The sequence below is a fragment of the Hevea brasiliensis genome, chromosome 15 (genome assembly GCF_030052815.1).
Source record: "Hevea brasiliensis isolate MT/VB/25A 57/8 chromosome 15, ASM3005281v1, whole genome shotgun sequence".
NCBI lineage: Eukaryota > Viridiplantae > Streptophyta > Magnoliopsida > Malpighiales > Euphorbiaceae > Hevea > Hevea brasiliensis.
The window spans coordinates 55,135,342-55,152,155 of record NC_079507.1 but is presented as its reverse complement, the minus strand read 5'-3'; the positions used below and the strand labels follow the sequence as shown (position 1 = coordinate 55,152,155).

The following is a 16,814-nucleotide window of genomic DNA, read 5'->3' as shown; positions in this document are numbered from 1 at the left end:
GTCTCACTCTCTTCAGGTACCTTCTCTATTTCTCATCATATCACCTATTCAGCTGCGTGCGTGTTTATTGTTCGTGTTCATTTCTGTATCAAAATGGATACCTTTTAAGTTTATTTGTGTTTAAGGTTTTATGGAAAGTAACTGATTTGGTCAGAGTATGTTGTTATTAATGAGTCCGTTTGGCTGCCAGGAATAAATGAATATCAATATTTGTTAAAAGTTAGTGGAATTATTTTCAAATCCAATCTTGCCATGTTTGCAACCTTAACAAATTCATTTTTAATTCTTTATTTTTAATTTTATGAAATTCGGTTTTACCTTAACCAAATTCTATCAAATTAGTGGGATTGGCAAATTTTAGTGTACTTTTGCTTCATTTTATATGCATAAGTATTTAAAACACCAAACATTGGAAATCACTAACAGATGAACGTTATGAAGTTCATTGGCAAATGAATGAATCCCATAAGCATTTTGTTTGAGGAACATTGTTAAGAAAATGCGATGAAGTTTGAAATTCACTTTTGCTCTTATTTGAAAAGAGGATTAGGAAGATTAATAATGGCAGCCATGTTAAGTTGCTGAGTCTGATGAATTGGTTTTTATAGTTTTGCTGTCAAATGTGAAATGTGAAATTCTCCTTGTCCCTGCTTTTGCTGCATGCTGTCATGTTAGAGTGACGCCAGGGTGTGACTACTTAATTTTTTAACCAAGTTTTAAATATCTGTCAATGTGTTTCGTCCTTGTTTGGTTGGCAATTGGATGGAATTTAACTGAAGCACTAATTGACTCTTTTCTTACTTTTTTCTTTTATTATTGAAAAAGGAAGGAAAATTTTGCAAAAGTATGCGCTTATTATGTAACTGTTCTAAAATTGTAGGAAACTATGCATTCTCAAGGCATATTCCCTCGGGAGCCAAAGAAGAAGGTGAAAGGAAATCACCACACTTACTATCATGTGAAAGATATTGCCTGCCTTCAACATGAGCCATTACTTGAGAAGTTTAGAAAAATAAGGGCTTACCAGAAGAAGATAAAAAAGGCATTGGCAAAGAAGGATAATGATCAGCCAATTCGTCTCCTAACTTGCCAACCTGCTCCTAGTTATGATGGTGTCATTCTTCAAAGGTTTGCTCACTCTACTAGTGCACTCACATGCATAGGCACAAAAATGTCATTATTCACAGCTCATGGGAAGTCCTTGTGAAATCCTTTTTTTTTTTTGCTTGGTTTTTTAGGTATCCAAAGTTTGTCGATGCACTCAGGGACTTGGATGACTGTCTTACAGTCTTGCAATTGTTTGCGGTATTATCTGCCTCAGAAAGGTTGAAAATTGATGTTGAATGCGCTCATAACTATCGAAGGTGATACAAATTTCATTGAACAAAATGCAAAAAAGTTAATGCAGTTTATGGGTGTTAAGATGTGTAACGTTCTATTATGTTGCCTTTACATACCTTCCATACTTCAATATGATTTTTTTTTCCTATTCAAATTGACTAGGTTGAATCATGAGAGGCAAGCTTATATTGTCTATACTCATAAATTACGAAAGGCTTTTGTATCTGTAAAGGGCATATATTATTAGGTAGATGAGTTCCTGTTTCATGTTTCCATTAAGTTGTACTGTCAATCATGTGAAATTTATTTGTTGCTAGGGGTGTGCAAAACCGAACCGAAATCAAAAAACCGAACAACCAAATTCATATAAAATGTTAACCAAACCAAACTGAATTAAGACAAGAACTGAATCAAATATGTTTGGTTCGGTTTAAAACAATTGGTTCTGTATGATGTCCAAAGCCCAAACTCTCCTACAACCAAAGGGTACTGTTTCCACTGTTCTGTTCAATTTTGTGCAGAAAACCAAAGCAATGATTCAATAACCAAATGCAGATGCAACATACAAGAAATTTCTATGAAATTCCAATAATCAGAACAATTTGCAAAGAAAAAAAGTTTATTAAGAAAAAAAAAATTAAAGAGAAGATTTCATAATACCCAACAAAATCAAATACCCAAGTAGCTAGAAGCATAAATAAATCATCATAAAACCAGCAACTCAAGTAAAATAGATCCACTACCCATCAAAATCATCATAATTTGCAAAGAAAAAAGAAAATTCTTCTCATACCCAACAAAATCAGATACCCAACAAAATCAAATACCCAAACACCTAGAAGCATAAATAAATCACCACAAAACCAGCAACTCAAGTGAAATAGATCTACTACCCATCAAAATCATCACAATCCAACAACTCAATTAATTCACCAGCATGAGAGACAGAGAGAATATGGAACAAAAAAAATGCAGTGTGTCGATGCCTGTAATGTACAGAGTTCTTGAGAACCCATAAGCATGAGCACTAATTGGTTTTAACCGAACGACCAAACTGAACCAATTTAATTGGTTTTTTGGTTTGGTTTTTTTATTTTTTTGATTTGGTTTCGGTTAGTACTTTTGAAAAAAATTGGTTAATCAGTTCGGTTAATAAGTATAAATAACTAAAGTAACCTGAACGTTTTGCTTATATAATGTGCTGATGTCATTTTATTTGGGATGATTGCCTTCCGTCTTGATGTTTCTTTTATTCCATCTTGATGTTTCTTTTAATTGCTTTTTTCTGAATTATTTAAGAAGAACAATAAAATCTGGTTTCAAGATTCTCCACAGTAGAGCTTTTCCTTGCAAGCAGTAGAATTGTAACACATTACAATCATGGTATGTTCAACTCATTATACATATATTCAGAATTTGGATTTGTAGTTACAAGCTACCTATATTGACACACCACACTTCAAACCTCACTCCTATAATCAAAACATTTAAGTGAGAACAACTCTTTGAATGAATTTGTTTTTCTGGCTAAGAACCTATTTAGCTGCTGAATGTCACCTATTATTTTGTACTTCATTTTGGTGATTGTTGCTTTGGATGAGAAGACTTACCAGTAATGACTTTCTTCACCTTGGAAACTGAATGTTTCACCTTTGATCCTGCACCAGATAGTATATTATCAGACTTCTTATGTGAAATCTTGATGTCTATGTCTCTTGAGGCTTCTTCAATTAGTGGAGCATCAGGGCCTGAGTCATTCTCTTTGTGCTCCTCTCCTTCCTCTTCTTCTTCTTAGTCTGATTTTGCCTTTTCTGTTTGTTCAATTTGTTTTTCAATTTTCATTTCTTCTTTGCTTGCCTTTGGTTCTTTCTCTTTAGTCAATTCTCCAGCTGCTTGCCTTTCTCTCGTGGATTTTGCATCATGTCAAATAATGAAAATTTCGCCGAATCCTTTGATACAGTCTCCTCAATGGCTTTTCCATCTTTCTCATCCACTATATTCTGAGCTCCATGTTCAACTCCTTTAACATCTGAATCGACATCTGTGTCATATACAGTCTGTGAACCTCCCACCTCAATAACTTGTGTGGTTTGTACAACTGGTTCTTGCAGCACATGTGGAACATCTTGCTTTCCAGTTGAAATCATCATCTCAAGCTCTATTTCTCTCGATATTTGGTTTTCCAGTGTTCCATCAGAGGTTCTCTCTTCCTGATGAATGTCCTGAGTGGTTTCAGAGCCTTCTGCAAGGCTTGCGGCAACTTCTATTTGTGATGTCTCTGTACCCAAATCCTGATAAGACAAAATATGAAGATTCTTAATTTAAGTGGAACTTTTTTTTCTCATCTGGTTTTATGCTTAGGCTCTATTTGGTTCTTCAGAAGAGTAAGGAAGATGAAAAAACATTGCATAAAACTCAGATGGACGGGGAGCCAAATGTGATCTAACCTTTCCAGTTGCAGTTGTGGCTCTGTTATGCCATCTCTAGATATTGTCTCATCACCCTGATTTTCATCATTTAGTTTTCATTCTGCCTTCTTGGCATTTTCCCTCCTGTGTCATCTGGAAAATGCACTTCGGCAGCCTCATTCTGAACAACTTGGTGAAGTGTCTCAACTGCTCCTATTTCTGTGCTGATATGTTTTTCAACTATCTCACTTGCATGTGGAGATATTGTTATCATTGTTGATGTTATAGTACTCATTTCTATGATCTGTATAGGGAGCGATACAGATAATTGAAACTTTGGATTGAATTAATATTGTTTTTACCTTCACTTTTGGAATTCCATCATCTCTGATAGCATCAATTTCTACTGGTTTCTGTTCTTCCTTAACTTGGTCTTGAGGTTCAAAGTAAGAAACTCCCGCCAGCTCTTCACCTTCTACCAGTCCTGTTCCTTGTACTAGTGAATGAGTTGCATTTAACTCGTCAACGCTTTTGTTTGGGATCTTAACTTCTGCAATCTCCACATTTTCAATGATTTCTGTTGGTGGGGGGAAAGAAAAATTTGTTGAACTCTGGATCTATGGTTATCATTGTTGATGCTGTAATATTCAATTTTATGACATGTAAAGGAAGCAATGCATATAAATGAAACTTTGGATTTGAAAAGGGTTAAAGACTAATACTGTTTTTACCTCTACTTTTGGAATTCCATCATCTATGATAGTATCAATTTCTACTGATTTCTCTTCTTCCTTAACTTGGTCTCGAGGTTCAAAGTCAGTGACTCCCCCCAGTTCTTCACCTTCTACTACTCCTGTTCCTTGTTCCAATGAATGAGTGGCATTTAACTCATCAACGCTCATGTTTGGGATCTCAATCTTTTCACTGAGTTTGATAGGTGATTCTGCAGCAAGGAAAGAAAATTTGTGAACTCTGGAGATACAGATGTCATTTTAGATGCTGTAGTTTTCGCTGTAATGATGTGTACAGGAAGAAATACGGTTAAAATAACTTTGGAATTGAAAAAGGTTCAAGAATGATTTTTTTTTTTTACGTCATTGTTTTAACCTCTACTTTTGGAATTCCATCATCTCTGATAGCATCAATGTCTACTGACATCTCTTCTTCCTTAGCTTGGTCCTGAGGTTCAAAGTTAGAGACCCACCCAGATCTTCACCTTCTAATAGTCCTGTTTCTTGTTCCAATTAATGAGTTGCATTTAACTCTTTGACGCTTTTGTTTGGGATCTCAACTTCTGCAATTTCAATCTTCTCATTCAGTTCTATGGGTTGGAGGTTCTGCAACAAGGAAAGAAGATATGTGAAAAAAATTTGGTGACTATAGTGTTCATTTTTTGTGATGTCTAAAGGATTACTCAGATAAATGGAAGTTCGGAATTGAAAATGTTTGAAAAATAATATTTTTTTTTAACCTCCGGTTTTGGAATTTCATCATCCCTGATAGCATTAATGTCCATTAGTTTCTCTTCTTTCTCCTTTATGTCATGGCTTTCTTCCTGACTTTTGATGGATGTATCCTCTTTGGCACATGTAATTATTTCAGAGCATTCACTTGAAGCAATTGTGTCTATCTTCTCAGAAGCCATTCCCAGAGACGCTTTTATCTCTTTGTTTCCTTGTTCATCTTTCCTGTGTTCTAGAGAAGTTACTGCATCATTGACGTTGTTTCAGCTGCTACCACTGTATGGCCACTGTTGTCTCTGCTCTCCCCTGCTGATGCCTCTGTTACAGCCAGCTCTTCATCTATGTTTTGTTGACCTTTCTTGTGATTTACAAGAAAATTGTCAAGATTTTGTTCAGGAATCATCTCATCCTTAACTTTTTCACCTTCACTGCTATCAGCTTGATCTGTTTTCTCAGGGAATTACATCTGGCCGCCTTCTTGTGGGCTTTTTGTGGACATCCTCTCACTGATTTTCTGGGACTACATTGGATATTTGAGTCTCTCTACTTTCTGCAAACACACTCAATCTTTGTGACATGAGGAATATCTACATGATGCTTCTCTTGGGTTTTATCAATAATTGGGGTCATGTCCTTCTTATTCTCATTTAAGTTGACTGTATCTTGGCTTTCCTCTTTGATTGATATCCTGGAGGTCTCTTCTAGCTTGTCTCCTTCTTTAAGTCCATCATCTTCCTGCATGCTCGGCCTGTCTGTTGCCAATGTGACAAATGGAATGTCAAGTTTATCCTCTTAATTCTCTATAATGGCAGAGCTGGCTTTTCTATCATTCTGGATGTCTAAAATTTTTGCCAATATTGGGGAAGCTTCTCCAATTGCATTATGTCCGATGCCTTCTTTCTCACTCTCTATCTTTTCAATTGGCTTGGCCACAATGGGACCCTCCTCCTCATCCAAGGAACTGGAACATCTCTCTTCTTGCTTCTGTTGTACTTCTTCAGAAGTTTTTTTTTCCATTGTTTTCTTCACTAGTTGCAGTTTCAGTTCTCCAAGCATTGTCTTTACTTTCATTTTTTAGTCAGTTATCTGTGCTTGGTTTAACATTAGTGTCGAAATTGTGGACTGTCAGATCAGGGATGTGAATCAAAGGTTCTTCATTCTAACCTGAGATGGCCTCAACTATGCTTGCTTGTTTGTGTTCCACATCCTCATTTTCCTTTGGTCTGTCTTCTTCATCTTTCTGCAAGCCGCTAATTTCTTTTGCATTAGTGGGTTTTCTTCAACTTTGTCAGATATTCTGTCCTCCCTTAAAGTTTCCTCTTCTCCAACCCTGAAGCATGGTTCCTCAATCTTATCCGTCTCTAAACTGATTCCTGTAGCATCTGAAATTTCACAGCTTTCATCCATTTTTGCTGTCTCTTCTGTCTCACCCATGATTTCATTCTCCTTAGTTCCCATATCTTCTATGATCTTAAACTTTTCATCTTTCTGTATCTGCTTTCATTCTCTAGCATTTCCTTCTCACCTTGGTATGACATGTCATCAGCCTGAGAAATTTGTTGTTTTCTGCTGTGAGGAACTTCGGCAATTGCAGGTGATTCAAAAAAACTTCCACCTGCTGCCACTCCAGCATTGCCTTTAAAGCCGCTATACAAAGTTTCCACATCACTTGATACTTCCATGTTTGCTGATTTTAACAAGTCGTCAGCTGTTTCAGGATGTTGATTAAACTCACTGGGGTCAAGTGTCTGTTAACTGTGTCTTTTTACTGATTTTCTCACTAATAAACAATTAAATATTCATTGGCTCCATAAATAATTGATTAGTGTAAATCTACTTCGGGAAAAAATATGAAGTATTTTAATGGTTAAGATCATTATTAGTTGAAAGCTTTGCACATAACTATGGTTTTAAGGATATAGCTAACCTTGAATTTTGTGATTTCACTAAGGTAGTAAATTTTTGGCTTATAAAATATAATTTTAATATCTAGCTTAAAATTTTGTGGAAGTAACATAAGGTATATGCTTAAAATACCGTGTTTGTTTGTGCATTTATGCTGGCATTTGGCAAAGTTGTCTTAGAGTTTGTTTGGAATATTATACCATATTGGAAAAATATAAGATTGAAAGGGTGAATATAAGTGGTTGAGTTACAACATTAAATTGACTAGTTATTTTGATATGTGAAGCAACTTAATCACTTATATAAGCCCGCATTAAAATATATTAATACGTAATTTGTTCAGTAGTCTCTTTAAATTTAACATGGTATCAAAGTCTAGACAGAGTTGTGGGTTTTAACTGCCCATAAGGCTGAATAATTGGGCTTGTATTGAGTTAAAATACTAATTGTCATTAGGCCATGAGAAAAATGACGTGGACTAGAACATGAGTTCACTTGGGGGAACAGAAGGTAAAATGGAAAAAGGACACTGAAACATTACTATGCATATACTACTGAAGGGAACTTGGAAAATTAACCACTAATATATCTGTAACAATATGATCTTGGTTATGCATTAATATTGTAAATAATATCTAATACAAAATGATTATAAGCTTCTGACTAGGTCATGATAGCTCATAGTCGACAAGGAAATATGAAAGGACACTTCATTGGGCATGTAATTTTGATAAAGCTAAACAAATCTTTTTTTTTAAATTTATTTATGATAATTTTCTATATCTGTCTGTTTATATGAATTTTGCTACCATGATATTTGGATGTCAGCTGTTCTAAGGTTGCCAAAAGTTTTAACATGCTTTGCAATGCATCCCTGATCTGCAGCGATCAGCACTGATAAAAGATATGGAAGATGTGGCGTATCATTTGTAGGGTTTCTTAAAACTAATAACCCAAAACATCACAAATGTAAAGTATTTATTTTCGCATGATGGTTCCGCCTCCCTTTCCTGCTGCTTATATTGATCAAAACAGGGAAAATCTAGGATGAAAAGCTTTGCTTACGCTAAATGCAACATGAATTATTGACTTTCTTGGTGATCTTTTGTTTCAAAGGTGTGAAAGTTGGTTTTACTGCTCTCATTTGTTAATGATCTTGCAAAACTGTTATGCTAACCTGAATGTTTCCGATGACAGAAAATCTAACCTAGCAAACACAAAGTAAAAGGTGGCCGGTGTTGCATGCCACTAAAGATACAGGCTCAGGACTAGTTGAACTTTTGGCAAGTCTTGATCTAAACTCTCAGAGATAATCTTAAAACTTCTTTGTTCTGCCAAAATCTTTGTCCTTGCACTTAAAAGAGATTTTTTAAACTTTGAATATGTGGATCATTAGGTACTTGTAATAATCTGCTGATAGTTATATTGCTAAAGTAGGCTAGAAGTGACAAAATGCCACTTGGTATATTCAAATGTATTGGTGAGTTGTCAGGATATGCAATGGTCCTAGAACAGTCACATGCCCCAGTGACCAATACAGCTTTAGTGAAATTTCAGAATTAAATTTGATCAATTATTCCTTGTCCAAAAAATTGAGATGTTTTCTCCAACAGAAAGAAGCTGCTGTGTCATTTAACAGTTCCTTTTTGTCAGGACGCTAATATATGTCGTGTGGGGTTCTGGGTCCTTCTTTTGCTATAATTGATTTAAGATTATACTCTTTTCAGATAGAGTTCTTGTGACTAAGGCAACAGTCTGTTGTGCTCCTCGCAGAAAGGCAGCAACTTTTCTTTTATATCAATGTGTTTTACTCATTGTAAAAACTGCTTCTGAGCAATGGATTTGTTTTATCTGTGCAAAAGCACTAAAAAGGTTCAAATTTTGTTATGTCCATATTTGATCTTTCTATTTCAGATTAGAATTTTACTTGCATGCATGTGGAAGTGAGATCAAGCAAAGGATCCTTTCATACCAGAAGTGATATTGAAGCAAAGATCCTTTTCTCTTGTTTTAGTGACTTTGGTTATAAGAACACACTGGTATCAGTAAAATTTGAAATCTCCAGCGATTTTTTTTTATTTGGTGGAAAATAGAATTCAAGATTAGTGATGTCAACCGTTGAGCACCACAAGCTCGTCTAAAACCAATGATTCCAAAACTGATACAAGCTTTGGACATAGTTGCGAACTTGAACTTGATGTCTAACAGAATTGAATAACAAAAAAAATATCCATATAATTGATTCCAATTAGTTTTGAATTTAGGCTTAGTTGTTGTTGTTTAGTGGTTGCAATTGGTTGGCTTTGAAATCAAATAGAATGATTAGATTCTATACTGATCACAAATTTGCTATTGATCCTTTCATATCAGAAGTGAGATTAAGCAAAGGATCCTTTCATATCAGAAGTGATATTGAAGCAAAGATTTTTTTCTGTTATTTTAGTGACTTTGGTTATAAGAACACACTAGTATCTGTAAAATTTGAAAACTCCAGTGATTTTTTTCTGTCATTATGGACCTACCTAGGGGTGTGAATATCAAACTGAGAGGCTATATGTTGAATTGGGCTCTCCACTAAACAATGACATAAGCTATTTAATTTAGTTTACCAACACTTATACGTCTTTCAATTTTCTTTTACACTATCAACATGAGACTTGTTTCCACAATTATAAACACCAACAAAACAATTGAAATCAAACCGGCCAAACAAGACATTATTGTATGTATTGACCGCCTATGTATGGATAATTGATTCTACTTCTAAAATTTTAGAGGTAGCCATAGTCCAGCTCGGAATCAAATGGATTCAATTCGAAATTGAAATTAAATTAAAATTGGTCAAATTTAGATTGAAATCGGATTCGAATTGGATTTAAATTGTTAAATTAATTTTGGGCTAAATTTGTTTTTCTAACAAAAAAAATAAAAATTTTGACAAATCAGGGCTGCAGAAAATCCTTCCGGAACAAGATTGTAGCCGATTTACTTAATTGATTTTGCTTTTATTTATTTATTTATTATTATTATTATTACAAAGTGTTATTTTAATATAGTTTGTGCAGGGGTGAGTATTATTCCGTTCAAATTGAATAAATTAAATTGCCTCAATTCGATAATTTGATTTGATTTTTAAAATAATTCAGTTCGATTCGACTTGTGTTATAAAAATTTTAGTTATTTCAATTGGTTCGATTTTTAAGAGAAAAAAATCGATTAAATCAAACCGAACTAAATAGTTTTATTAAATTTTTAATTGATTTATTTTGATGAAAAATTTATGAATTATATGTAATTTTATATATATATAAATTATTTAATTTTATTAATTAATGGTTATTAAGTTTAAAGTAAGGTCAAAATCATATTAAATAATTTGAAACATAAATTTAAATTAAAAAATAATAAAAAATAAAATCAATCTAAACTAAAATAAAATTATTTGATTCAATTCGTTTATTTATCTATTTTAATTCGATTTAATTTTTAAAATTTATAATTTAATTTTTATAATTTAATTTAATTTAATTCAATCTAAACCAATGATCACTTTCATTGGTGTGGAAGAACATGCAGTTGATCAATGGCCACAAAACACATCCACCATGTCTTAGCCTATAATTAGAATTTTGAATTTTTTTTTAAAGGGAAAAAAAATCTTGCCTTCGCATAAAATGACTCCCCTTCAAAATTTATGTGGGTAAATTATTCTTTATCAATCATGTATAATGTCATTATTTTGGATTTTTTTTTTTAATTTTACTTTGGAAATTTTTATTTTTATTTTTTAATTTTAATCTTCAAAACCTGATTATTGTTTAGCTATAAATGGCTTTGATTTGACAACACAAAATCACACATATACTATATTTCAATATTTAAGACTTTTGAGGAATCGGGATTCCAATCTGATCCTGTCAAATCGAGTGTCATGTCTTCAAATCTACCAAAGCTCAGTAAGGATGGTCACCGTTTAAGGCCATATCACTCAAAAGAGTTGCTAAGTGTCAGCATCATCACAACTCATACAAATCCACATTCTTTAAGTAAGAGAAAGAAAGGACAATTCAACATCACCAATGGACCCCTAGTACTACTCTCTGATGTGAACTGAGCTTATCTTTGTGCTCTATCAAGCACAAACCATTTCTAAAGCATGATCATATGTATCAGTCTGCAATATTGAATAGTGGGTACTCTGTATTTTGCACACAGTCCAAACTCACAACGAGCCAGAGACCCAGTAGAAGTAAGAAAAGGAAAAATCAGGAGCAGGCATGGGTTAGGCTGAATTATTAGTGGACCCCACATATAAGAAGACCACCATGAAAGGCCTCATAGGTCACAAGTCACAACTTGTGTGGAACCATGTCAACAGGCTTCCCATTGGTTGGTCTGTGATGGCTAAGCCAGTTGCCAACTTGCCACTAGCCACCCATAGGAACCCACCTATTTGTGTCCAGCTTACATTGATGACTAGTGGTGTCATTGTCTTCTGCAGGGGCATTCCTTTTAAGCTTCTTCATAAAGAAGGTGGAAGCTTTCATGTATATGGAGGCATCTCTGGAGAGGACTGTTGGCCTTTTCTGATCTCAGCAAGCACTTTCTCTATGGAAAGGAAAAAGTCTGATTGGGTTATAATTATGGGACTAGCTTTATACAGCCAGCAGACCACAAGGGTTAATCCAAAAAAATAACTAGATTTGTTATTCGATTGAAATTTAAATTTAAAATCTCATAATTTTAAAAAATTTAAGTATTAATAAATTAAAATTTATTAGTAGATGTTTGCGTATATTGCTAAAATATTTTGTAATGTGGTTTGTGTAATATTCAAACAAGTTATTTAAGTTTACATGTATCAACTCCTTTTTTATTTATGTGGAGTTTCAATTTAATTTAAGTTTAAAAAATAAATTTTCAATTAATTTAAAATGAATAAGCATCTAATATAAATTTGATATTATATTATAATAATCTTAATAATAATTAAATATTTATATCGAAATTTATATAAAATTAATTAAAGTATATATAATGAAAGTAAATATAAATTAATTTTTATATGAACTCAAATTTTTTATAACTACACCCATAACTATTTTCTTCCTAAAATTAAATCATAATTATTAATAGATTTCTACCATTTAAAAATCAAATTAATTAGCTTATAATATTTAATTTAATGGACCATTTAATCTCTCCATCCACTTTTTTATTAATCAATCATTTAAAAAAAGTTAAATATTTAAATACAAATAAATTTTAAAAATATTTTTATTAATATTGATTATGAATAGTATATGTGTATAATTTATATTGAATAAAAATTTTATTAAAATTAAAGTAATTTTAATAGGTATTTATTTTTATAATTAAACTGGTGTGTATATTTATCTATTGATAATAAAAAAATGATTACTTTCTATGATTTTTTAGATATTATTTTAAAAAATTTAACAAAAAAATTTTGAATTCGATCTTCTCGAGGCAATCAAAGGCTTTACAGTAAATATTCTCTCGCAATCATCAAAAGCCAGACTATAGCAGCGGGCTCTATCGTAAATACATAGGCTTTGCCAAATGTAAAGTGAGCACCTCTAAATTGCTTGGATTTAATTTATTAAGATTAAAATATTTTCTTTATTTTTTTAAAAAATAATTTTCTCTTAAAAAAATAAATTATTTTTGATTTCTTAAATTTTAATAATTTATTAAAATATAAAAATAATTTTATATATATATATATTATTAATTTAATATTATAATTAAATAATAAAAAATATTTTTCATATATAAATTATTTTTCTTAAACAAAGTGAACCATAACAGCTCTAAATTTATAAATTTTATTATAATTAAATATGATAAGTCCAAAACTAGTAAATTTATAAATTATGTCTCATTTTATAATAGAATCACTCCAAACAATATCATGTCCAAGTTGAAATTAAAATCAGGAAATGAAACTCAACCACAATTTTAACTCAAAATTTCTTACCAAGTTTTAGATAAATTTACTGTAGAAATTAAAGGCTACATACTTTGAATTACAAAATTAACACATAAAAATTACATAATGAGCCAGCTCAATCACAAAAACAACAATACCTCCCCAGATTGATTAACCTCAAAATCCCTTTATTTTTTTTAGGAATTTAATTGGGTTGGGCTCATTATTCATAATGGGCCTATCCATTTCACAGGCCCAACCAAAATTCTAGGAGGCTTTTTGAGACATGATCATCTCAAGCAAATATTTATTTATTTATTTATTTATTTATTTATTTTTAATTTCTCAAATTTGTTTGTTATATTAACAAATAAAGTAACTTATTTTTCTATTTTTATATGTAGGATGGGGTTTAGTTATTAAAATAATTATGAACTTTTATCATAATTGATATAGAAGAGCTAAAAATCGATCCTAATGAGTTCGGATCAACCAAATTTAGGTCCGAATATTTTTTAAATTCGAGTTCAAAGATAATCTCTTGGGTGATATGTTATAAAAATGGTATCTTTTTCCGAGATTGAATAAATGTCTATTAATAAGGAGATCGACATCTTATAAAATTAAAACGATTGGATATTATATCGTAAGTTACAATTGAGATTAAGCATAATAATTACTGTATGTTATGTTATAACTTAAATAAGGAAATAGCAAAGATCCAACTGATATTACAAATAATTATTATCCCAATCCTTATATAAATAAATCTGAGACTTAGAACAAGGTACGTCTTAAAAAATTAAATAGAGCAAATATACTTTTTACAATATTCAATATAATTCATTATTGATTTGAATGTCAAAGTGACTGCTAGACAATTAACGAATCTCATTTTTCTTCTTATTTTTAGATCACCAAGGTGTTAGTCGTTAGACACCAACTGAATATCCATAAATTCAGGATGACATCAATGATCTTTAAAAAATAGCTTAATTTTTTAATTATTCAAATCAATTCTTAAATGTCTAAATTGTAGCACGTAGTCAATTTCTAGTCTTGATTGAAGGAATTTGCTTGTACGAAAAAAATTAAATAAAATAATGACACTATATATGAACATATGAATAATTTAATGAGAGAAATACATCATTTTTTCTTAACTAAGTTTTAATATTTATTTTTTTTTATAGGTGAATAAGAGGAATAAGATTTGAAGCTAATATCCATTAGATGAATAATATACATTTAGTCATTAATTAAATTAGGCTAAACTTAAATTTAATTTTTATGACATTTTTTTTTCTAAATTTGATACCATGTGAATAAATTTTAATAATCAATTAATTAAAAATTAGAAACATATTATAATGAAGTAATTTTTATGTACAGAAAATTTATTGTTTTAATTTTATCAAGGGTATATATATATATATATATATATATATATATATATATATAAAATGAATTATCATAGAAACTTGAATTCAAAATTTTATAATTAATTTTAATATCATTCGACTAAAGTTTGTTAGCAAAAAAGAAACTTTTTTTTATTTTTTTGGTTATTTTTGCTTAAATATATCCTTTTTGTGGAATTTTTAAAAGAGTTACGATTGTGGGGGACTCCTTTTGACATAGTCAACGCCAATCAGTCCTAAAACGGCAACTCTATAGGCTTTCCATTTTGTACTAAAAGCGACGACGTTTTGACTTGACGAAAACCATGTGCCGGTGATTGTGCTATCCCCAGAAAACGTCGAAGGGTACAATCGGAAACATGAGAAAATAATGAACGCGGGAAAAAGAGCCGTTGATAACTAAACCTCGAAATTTTTGGCGCCAAAAAAAAAATCCCTTGACTCGGGTTTCGACTGCCCGTGAGAATCCCGGGCAGCCGCCCCTGCCTCTTGCTTTTTGGCCCAATCAAATATATATAAATCTCTCTTTCTCTTCGTCTCTCAATCTCTTTCTTATTATTTTCCTTCAAATTCTCTCCTTTTCTTTCCCTCTTTCTAAGCTATTTTCTCTTTCATTTTCCTCCTCTCTCTCTCTCTCTCTCTCCCTCACAAAAATTAGTATCCAAAGAGCCTTTTCTCTTATTCCTTCTACTCTGCTCGTTCTTCTTGATTTTGTTCTGATTCTTGAATCCATCTTTTCTTTCATTCTGGTTTGCTCTGTTCTTGTTCTGTTTTTTACTTTTTGGATTACCCTTTCCTGGGTTTGCTTAATTTTCACTTGAAAAATCTCTTATTTTCTTTCTTTCAATCAAAATATGGGGTTTTCAAAGAAGACGCAAGTGGATTCTGGTTTAGACTCGGAAGGGAAAAAATGGGTAATCGCTGGAATAGCTATTAGGACTTCACTCAAGCCAATAAGCACAAAACCAAGAGGAAAAGACATCGACGATGGTGATGAAGAAGAGGAGTGCTCTACAACCCCAACAGCGAAAGAGGCAAGAATACCAGAGAGATTACCGTGCCCGCCAGCACCAAGGAAGCGACGGCCTTCTTCGAGGTGCAACTACAATGGTGTTAGGGAGTTCTTTACTCCCCCTGATTTGGAATCAGTGTTTAAATGCTATGTTGAGAAAGCAAATTGAGAGACAAGACTTGCACTTTGTTTGGCCTTAAGAGAGGGTTGAGTTAGGGCTTAGAGATTTTGTAGTGTTTTCACTATTTATCTTTCTTTTTTTTTCCCTTTTACTATTATTGTTAATTTTTATCTCTATTTTTATGTTTTGGTAGTGATTAGGAGCTTAAGTTGTACAAAGATATGATTTTTTTTTTTTTATGAAATGATTAGTGTAGTTTGGTTTAGCCTTTCTTGTTTTTTGGTTAATGAGAAGTTTCTGTATCTTTTCTTTTTGTTCCAAAGTTTCTGGCTTGCCTAAGAAGATATATTGTATTTGTTGTCATTTGTTACCTACTAGTGATGCTTGAATGTGAAAGAATATGCATTTCTTGCAGTTGCACCTCCATTCTTTGTTGTTACCAAAGCAAGCTTAATTAGCAAATTTTAGCAGGAATTATCAGCTTAATTTTTGGTGGGTTTTTAGTGTACTTTTTATATTCAAAATTGGTTAAGTGGGCAGTGGCACAGTAGTACCTTCAATTTTATGTTCTGCCAGTTCTATGTTATACTAATCATTCATCAGCCCACTCTGGTCACTCAATAATTAGTTTTGCAGAGATATTTTGAGCCAAAAATCTTAGTGTGCAAAAGCTATACTTCCCTTCTTTGCTTTCCTCAACCCATTAGATCACTTTCTCTCCCTCTTGAGGAAGAACAAGTATACACACTCAGAATTCAGAAATACACACACGTGCATAGTGTAGATCAGTCACAACGTTCGTGGAAAGAATATGTGAAGAAAGAACAGTAGGCAAAAGTTTTTCTCCAAGAAATTTATAAAAGTAAAATCTTTTTCATGGCTAGAGATGCTGCACGGATGCTTCTCCATTTGTTGACTAAGATCCCCTCTTAGCGAGCCTGCCAGCCTCAAGTACCTCTTTCTTATGCTCTCTACCTATCCCTTCTTTAATCTTCCTCTTTGCCCCACCTACTTGACCCACCTCGCCACCAAAACTCCATCCCAAGTTCTTACTAATGCTTCTCTGATTATAAAATGACAAACCCATAAATAATGTGATAGGTTAGAATCCTATGTGGGGTTTTGAAGAACTATTTGGTTTTACTTTCAACTTTCAACTTTCAACCAACTTGGTGATAAAGACAATTATG

At 32.3% G+C, this 16,814-nt stretch overlaps 1 protein-coding gene and 1 long non-coding RNA gene across 3 annotated transcripts; one reads left to right on the top strand and one right to left on the bottom strand.

The window, feature by feature from the left end:
* Window positions 1–4,537: 4,537 nt before the first annotated feature.
* On the bottom strand, window positions 4,538–6,866 carry LOC131173932 (uncharacterized). Of its 2 annotated transcripts, none has more exons than XR_009144251.1 (3): window positions 5,221–6,866; window positions 4,843–5,086; window positions 4,538–4,692 (listed from the first exon to the last, which is right to left on the bottom strand). It is a non-coding gene; the product is annotated as an uncharacterized LOC131173932 (long non-coding RNA). The 2 variants fall into 2 exon arrangements; XR_009144252.1 differs by having other exon boundaries at window positions 4,857–5,086.
* Window positions 6,867–15,048: 8,182 nt separating this feature from the next.
* Window positions 15,049–15,989, top strand: LOC110641313 (cyclin-dependent protein kinase inhibitor SMR6). Its single transcript, XM_021792976.2, has one exon. The coding sequence runs from the start codon at window positions 15,346–15,348 to the stop codon at window positions 15,670–15,672; it is 327 nt and encodes a 108-aa protein (XP_021648668.2). The 5' UTR covers window positions 15,049–15,345; the 3' UTR covers window positions 15,673–15,989.
* Window positions 15,990–16,814: the final 825 nt, after the last annotated feature.